The following is an 8,489-nucleotide window of genomic DNA, read 5'->3' as shown; positions in this document are numbered from 1 at the left end:
TGATATCGTTCATGTCCACCTACAATTTTCCATTGATCCTTTGGATTCGAACATTGTAATGCACGATTTTCCAAACGGTGGCAAAAGTGGCTCGCATTTTTGTTTAACAGATCAAACCGATACAAAACGCTGTTTAGTGAATTGTTCCCGCCCATCTCCTGTAACGACTGGTTCCGGCATATCACATCAACATTTTAATTTAGCATTTTCACATGTTTGACAAGCTATGCTGTATGGGGTGAAAATAGCTGTATGTTATGATTCAAACTGGCCAGCAACCTGGCGAAAATATGTTCATAAATAAATCAACACATCTACACACCAAGTGCGATCACCTGGCGGCGATGTATCATTCACGGTCTGAAGGCTCTGACCCATAGTATATACTTTAGTCAGCGATCCTGTGCCAGTGTATGAAACTCAAAATGAAAACATCGGTTGAGTGAGAAATAAAATCGACTCTCGTCTTTACATTGACTAAAAATTGCATCCTCAACCAAACAGGCGTGTGGGCGTTAGAGGTAGAGTGGCTCGGACATTTTCTTTGTTTGCCTTAATTTTCACCGATTTTCCTTTTCGCTTTCGTGCCTAAACAAGGCTTTCGTAAATCTACCGTCGCGAGTTGTTTGTAAATCTGCGTATCCAGGGACTTTACTGCACGCATGTACGGGAATGAGAAAGCGATAAACAGCAACTGCTACATTGGAATTGCATGCGCTGCATCCTCATCAGAGCGCATCAGCGGCTATCAATTTATTGTTTTTACTGTTTTTCTGCTCGCTACGCGCTGATCTAGGCTGGCGATCGCGTTGGGTACACACGTACAACTTATGCTATGTTCTCTGTTATGTTGAAGCACTAGCAAATTAGTGAGGCTTGCGAATAGTTTTTTGACGGTTGCTTGAACATAGGATTTTGCGAGCATCAACCGGATTTGCTTCGTCGTACATATTTTGTTTAGCTCCGACAGGCGAAGGAAACAGCTGGAGCCTTAGGCTGCCAGCTGTGTTGATGCTATATGTGCGAATTTTCACGCTCCAAAAAATTCTAGTTCCTCTCTAATGCGGTCTGCAACTATGCACACCAATACAAGTGTGCACCCACGGCGGTGCATTATTGTTGGTGCAGTGTGTAGAAGGTTTGGAATTTTTACATAGGATAGTAAAAGCTTTGGGTGGGTTGATTTCGTCGAATAAAATCTGGGTGCTTCCCTAGGAAAGCTACCAGTGGTATAAATTGTTCAAACCGGTCCGGATCGGAGGAAGTGTACTAGTAGCAATCCATCAATTAGTAGTTTAGTTTATGTTTTAGTCAAGTTATACGCACCAAAAATTAAAGATTGATTAAAATGGCATCTTTCAAGTTAGTGTGTAGTTTGCTATGTGTGCTGGTCGCCATTGAATCTGCCACAGCCGTCGAAGATGGCACCGTGCGTGCTCTGCGGAAAGTGTACTCCCTCTGTGAGGATAGTGATGACCTACTGAAGTGTACTAAAATCCAAGCACTGAAATTGACCGACCGGGCGATCAAACTGCCAAACATTAAGCTGATTGATGGAATATCGATTGTGAAAAAGGCCGATGGTGAGAACCAACAGCGTGCCCTGAACGAACCCACGCTCAACGAACTCGAACTGAACAAGCTGTCCTCGGCCAAGATTGATGAGCTGCTGTACCAACGCGCTGCTCGTTTTATGGATAGTCACCAACTTTCACTGAACGTGCCTCGAATGCTCGCCTCGGGACAGCAGGAAACCGGACGTCTGGTCGAGGAAGGACGGAAAAAAATGAAGAAGTACCTCGGACCATTCCTCGCTGCAATGGCTATCAAGGGAGGTATCCTTACCATGGTCTATCACTCCATCGCCATCGTTGCCGGTAAGGCTCTGATCATCGGCAAAATTGCTCTGGTCATCTCCGCTATTATTGGTCTGAAGAAACTGGTACAACCGGAAGGACACGAAAAGACCACGTACGAAATCGTGAAGCACCCGCATGTCCAGCAGAGCCATACCTATTCGTCAAACCATGGTGAATTCGATAACCACGAGGCTGGACAATTCCACCGTAGCTTCGGAAACTCGGTCAGCAGCGATTTGCAAATGCAGGACCGTGCATACCGAGCTCATGTTCCCAAGAACTAACGTCCCTTAAGTAGTAGCTTTCTACACCCAAAGGAACCCTCCGTCAACCCGTGCTCCATTCGGTCATTAGGATACGAAACACAAGTAGAATAAGAGAGATTTTCGGGAATCATCCCCAAACCGGGGAAAGATCCTTGACGTGCGCACACTTCGAGATCTCGTCGATCGGAAAAACCACTCCATGAAATGCAGACAATGGAAGCTTGCAGCCAGTAAACAACACACAAAGCGGTTGGCTCCAGCAAGGACCGATCAACTGTAATAACTTTTTTCCTAGTGAGATCGGCTTTTTACGCCGACTCATAGCAGCCTCAAATGTCCAAGTTTGATCGCCGGAGTCCTACCGCCTTGTACGTTATCTTGTATTTATTATTTATTGTAATTGTAATTAAATTATTTGATATTTATTTCTCTTGACCAAAAATTTATATATAAGTAACTCGAGTCGAACAGGAAAACAAATTATTCCAGGGAAAGTGGAATCTGTCCAATAATGCAAAAAAGCAGCATGACAAACATGTGTAACAATGCAAATAAATATTCAGTTTTGAATTGTGCAATGCCTTTCATTAACGCTTCTAAGAACTGGGTGTTAGAATCATACTCATATTTTATCACACTCCACATACTTGACTATACTCCATTTGATTCCGAAATACTTGGTAAACTCAATTAAAATTAAAGATGCAGTATGTTTTAACATACTTTACAATACTATATAACACCTGAATCACTTTTATGGTACATAGTACCACAAAGCTATCACAATTTCATCATAATCCATCATACTTCCTTTTTTTTTCACATTCGATTTTTCATTGTACATTTTCCATTACTCTATCTCTTATTTGCTTCTAGTTAATTTTATTGCCATCATCTGTGATATTTTATATGAACCCACCCTACTTCTAGTTTACACGTCAGCAAAATCTGTCGTATTTTACCAAACTCATCCCATTCATCTTATCGTAGACACATGGTATTAAACACCATCTTACCTAATACCTAACAGAGCTCCGAAATCATTTTGCACTATTTTCGATTGCTATTTAAAGTAAATTTGAATGCTGCATAGTTACCATTTCAAACCCCATAATAATCTTTTTAACTCCATCGTCAACTACCATCATCCCTTCGTTTAATCATCACTTTACACTATTGAATGGCACTGGGAAATCATGATAAGGTGTTTGCAGTTCCATACATTCCACAGGTATTTGGACTATTCTGACTAAAGCGTTGTTAAATTCGCAAGAATCAATAATTTTTTAATATTTCCATTGAGTTTTAACCATGACAAATGAACAACGTCTTCGACATTACTGAAATTCACATTTTACTATCTAAACCATACTCTATAACCACAAACAAACAGACGTACCACTCCGTACAATTTTCTAAGAAAATTGTGGTTCCTACTAACTTGTGCGACACCTACTGGACATATTCCGTAAAAGATATATTTTCAAGCCTGCTGCTGTTTCGGAAGCACGGCACGCGACAACTGTCAACTGAGTTCAAAGGGAAAAAGCACATCAGCGCCACCACCGCTGCGACGGGAATATTCCGCATAACTGAAACTCATTTCAATTGAATGTTATTTTGATCCACGAAAATAAATTTCGTGATACGTCTGTTTGTCTGTGCTATAACTGCGAAAAACGATTTCTATTGTAATTTAAATCAGAATAGACCATCTCACTGAATATCTATGACCTCACTTTCCTGACAGTTAGTGGTAACTTTGTTTACGTTTTGGACTCTGTGCTTTTTTTTGGTGGAGCAATTGTGTGCTTAGTGGAAATCCCGCTTAATTTAAAATTGTTCTTAGTGTACTGGACCTCACGCACAACATTCAAACGACATTTTGATCACAATTGAAATGATCTGCTATATTTGAGAACTAAACTGCATCGCACGAAGGTAAACAGAATTACCAGTATCTGTCAAACTCAGATGCGTGACGTCTCCGTGCGATGGTTTATACTCTTGTCAACACATTCTTGAGTGTTGAAAAGGGTTTAAAAGTTCTCTCATTCCATTAGTTACGTGGTGTGACGTAATTACATTTTATTCCCTGTTTCATAATGTTTCATAAGGGTGTACAAAAAACGACTTCTCACTTTGCTCTTATGTCGAACTTTTACCTGGCCCACCGGAGTATTGGCTCGGGAATTCGACTTTGACCAGCCGCGACCTAGCAGATTTCGTCAATAACTGCACAGTTCAACAAAACGTTTTAATAATGGACAGCGGGAGTCATCAGACTCCCGCCAAAGTTAAGTACCTCCCATTTTATGTCCCTGACGATAGCCATCGCTCCGCTATAAATTTTAGACTGGACGCTCCTTCTTCTTCATCAACCTGTCGGGTGTCAGCTGTTCCGAAATCAACTTCTGCCAGCGGACATGACTCATCCATTCACCTATACTACCAAAACGTATGCGGTATGAACTCTACTATTGACGATTACATGCTTGCTTTTTCTGGAGGATGCTACGACATCATCGCGCTTACCGAAACTTGGTTGGACAACCGCACCCAATCTTCTTACGTGCTTGGGTATGAATATAACGGTTTTCGTTGCGATCGCGGCCCTCACAATAGCAGAAAATTGACTGGAGGAGGTGTGCTCATCGCAGTTCGTCGAAATCTTAAGGCCCATCGAATCGACGACACTACCTGGAGCAATCTTGAGCAAGTGTGGGTGTCGATAGAATTGGCCGATAGAAATGTTTTTATCTGCGTCATTTATCTTCCACCTGATAGAACGCGTGACAAAGAAATTATCGATACCCATGTTCAATCGGTCTCATCAATCGCCAGTCGAGCAAAACCGTGTGACGAAATTATTATCTTCGGTGATTTCAACTTTCCAAATTTATGCTGGCGCCCATCACACGACGGCTTTTTTTATCCCGATCCGGCTCACTCCACGTTTAATTCTTGTACTCTAGCATTGCTTGATGGCTACTGCACCCTTCAGCAAATCAACGACAATACTAACGAAAACGAACGTTGTCTCGACCTGTGTTTTGTTGGTTGCCGCGACACCGCCCCCATATTAACCTACGCTCCGGCACCTCTAGTTAAAATCGTACGTCATCATCCGGCCCTCACTCTCGCTCTAGAAACTAAAAACAGCAGCGAATATCAGCAAGTTTCTTGTCTAAGCCGCTACGATTTTCGGAAAGCTAATTACAGTGAGATGATTCGAGCACTTGATAACATTGATTGGAGTATCATTTCTAATGAAACCGACGTCGACATAAACGTATCTAAATTTTCCTCCATGATCTCAGGACTAATCGAACAATTTGTTCCAAAAATGGTCTGCAAGAATGCAAATAAACTCCCCTGGCAAACCCCGGAGTTGCGTCGATTAAAAAGGGCTAAAAACGCTGCATTCAGGAAATTTTCTAAATGTCGTACCCTACCCTTACGCGACCACTATCGCCGGATTAATAACTCTTACAAAACACTAAGCCGAAGATGTTTTTCTGCGCACCGACGGCGTATGGAAGACAAACTAAAATCCGATCCCAAAAAATTTTGGAACTTCATCAGCGAGCAACGCAAAGAAACAGGATTACCGTCGATAATGATGTCAGCCAACGAGACTGCTGACAATGCTGCGCTATTTGTAACTTATTTGCAAACAAATTTTCTTCAGTATTCTCCAGTGAATCACTTACCGCTGAACAAATTTCGGCAGCCGGAAACAACGTTCCTATTACAAACAGTTGCATCGCATCTATTTACTTCGACGAAAATGCAATTCTTACCGCTGCTCGGAAGCTTAAACACTCGAGCTCTCCTGGGCCCGACGGAATTCCTGCCACTTTGTTAAAAAACTGTATTTTACCTCTTCTCGTGCCCCTGTCACATCTGTTTCGCATATAAGCAGGCTTATATGTTCCCCGTGCACAAAAAGGGCGACAGGTCGAACGTGGAAAATTACAGAGGGATATCAACTCTTTGTGCTGTATCGAAATTGTTCGAGCTGGTCATCATACAACCTATCTTCTCACATTGTCAGCACGCCATATCGGATGATCAGCACGGTTTTCTACCAAAACGCTCTGCCGCCACAAATTGACTTTGTTTTACCAGCTACGTGGTCGAGAGCTTCAACGAACGGTCGCAGACTGACGCGATTTATACCGATCTTTCCGCTGCTTTCGATAAAGTTAATCATCGGATTACTGTCGCAAAGTTGGAACGCTATGGCTTCAGCGGCAGTCTATTGAGCTGGATAGAATCCTATTTGACGGGTCGAACAATCAGCGTTAAGATTGGAGACGAGCTCTCCAATTTCTTTCCTGCAACATCTGGAGTCGCTCAAGGTAGTCACTTGGGACCACTGATCTTCTGTATTTCAACGACGTTAATAATTCCCTACGAGGCCCACGCCTTTCATTCGCAGACGACCTGAAATTATTTTTCAAAGTTGTTAACACCTCAGACGCATCCTCTCTTCAGCAGCATTTGAATTTATTTGGGAATTGGTGTGCAATTAATCGTATGACGCTGAACCCCTCCAAATGCTCGGTTATAACCTTCACTCGAAAAACGCATCCGATACTTTTCGATTACAGCTTTAACAATCATTCGATTCAACGTGTCGATGTTGTCAAAGATCTTGGTGTACTTCTCGATGTCAAACTTACCTTCAAGCAACATGTTTCTTTTATCATCGCCGAAGCATCCAGACAGTTGGGATTAATTTTTAGAATGACACGCGACTTTAGAGACATAAGTTGTCTGACCGCATTATATTGCTCGCTTGTTCGGTCACAGCTCAAATACTGCTCCACGGTTTGGACACCACACTACAACAACGCTGTTCAACGCCTCGAAAGCTTCCAGCGCCGGTTCGTCCGCTACGCACTTCGCCCCTTGCCATGGAGACAGCCTATGTGGAGCACTCCTTATGAGGATCGTTGTCAACTTCTCCATATTGACACCCTGCAGGTTCGGCGTGAAACTGCTCGTGCTATGACTGTGTCTAACGTGCTGACAGCACGGATCGATTGCCCTGACATTCTTCGCCAGATCAATATAAATGCTCCATCCAGAACCCTGCGGAGAGTACCTGCAATGCACCTACCTTTTCGTCGTACCAACTACAGCTCCAATAGTGCAATCATTGGCCTTCAACGAGCGTTCAACAAAGTTTCGTCAATGTTTGACTTTCATCTTTCGATTGAAGTGCTTCGTTCTAAATTTGTTGCTATGTTTAGACAATTGTTGTATTAATGTTTAGTGTAGTTAACTAGTCACCATTTGGACAATATATGTCTGTTGGTTGAGAGCAAATAAATAAATATTATGTTTCCGTATGGGTACACCAGAACTACACGTTAGCACTATTACTGTTCGGTTTGGTTTTTGAACTACACCGGAAATACATTTTTTTGAAGTAGAATACTTCTCTCAGGAAGTTCGGCTAAATAGGGATGTGAAATGAAAATCTAAAACCGAAAAAAGTGAAAAATATGTCCAATTTCAAATGCTAATAAATCGGTTAGTATTCGATGGATTTCTTTCGTTCTTGCAGCAATAGATTAGAAAATCTTCTAAGATTCTTCCCAAAAGAAGATAAATGTAATTTTATTATTCACACTATTGTACTATTGAGAATAGTCAAGCCTTGTCAAAACGAAAAATTCGACCTCTGATTGGTCGTTATATGATTGCTTCCCAAGCACGGTCGACAGAATCATATACCCTGCAATTTAAAACATGTTATTTGGCCTATACAAGAGCCTGTTTCAGCCGAAGCCGCTTATAATAGTTCTAGACAGCGACAACAGCAGTCGTCCTCCCTTAGCAGCAGCACTAGCAGTGCAGTGGATATCAGCGATGGCGGAAAGCGGTCACAGCTGTGACGTAGCAATGGATAGCTCACTAGTTGCAGCGGATTCCAATGGCAGCGTATAGCGGCCACAACTGTGGCATGGCTATGAATAGCGAACTAGTTGCAGCGGATCTCAGCATCGATAGCGGATGATGCAGTGAGGCACTTCAGTGAAATGCAGTCTCTGTGCGATAGTGGGCACTAGTAAATGCATTTAAAGAAAAGTTGACTCATTTTGACAACACATGAGCCGTCTAGTTTTGAGTGTTATATCAGCATATCATTGTTTACTTTATCACAAGGAATACTTTATTCGCCCTGTCAGTGATAACGCAAAGATGTGATCGACATCTTATCCGATACTAAAATGAACATCTGATTGATCTGATTATTCAACGTTTATTTACTAGAAAAATGACTGAAACGCAAGCAGCCGGGTTATCTTTCTTGTAAAAGTGTTCTACTTCAACTTGCGGACGTGGCTTT

General features: G+C 42.1%; 1 protein-coding gene across 1 annotated transcript; it reads left to right on the top strand.

Annotated features, from left to right (window-relative positions):
• The first annotated feature begins 1,213 nt into the window (after nt 1–1,213).
• Nucleotides 1,214–2,695, top strand: LOC129717850 (uncharacterized). The gene has a single exon (XM_055668059.1). It carries the CDS (start codon nt 1,349–1,351, stop codon nt 2,141–2,143), a length of 795 nt encoding a protein of 264 aa, XP_055524034.1. The 5' UTR covers nt 1,214–1,348; the 3' UTR covers nt 2,144–2,695.
• Nucleotides 2,696–8,489: the final 5,794 nt, after the last annotated feature.

This window comes from Wyeomyia smithii, chromosome 1, assembly GCF_029784165.1.
Source record: "Wyeomyia smithii strain HCP4-BCI-WySm-NY-G18 chromosome 1, ASM2978416v1, whole genome shotgun sequence".
Lineage (NCBI taxonomy): Eukaryota > Metazoa > Arthropoda > Insecta > Diptera > Culicidae > Wyeomyia > Wyeomyia smithii.
The sequence above is the reverse complement of the archived record's forward strand: the minus strand, read 5'-3'. Positions and strand labels throughout refer to the sequence as shown.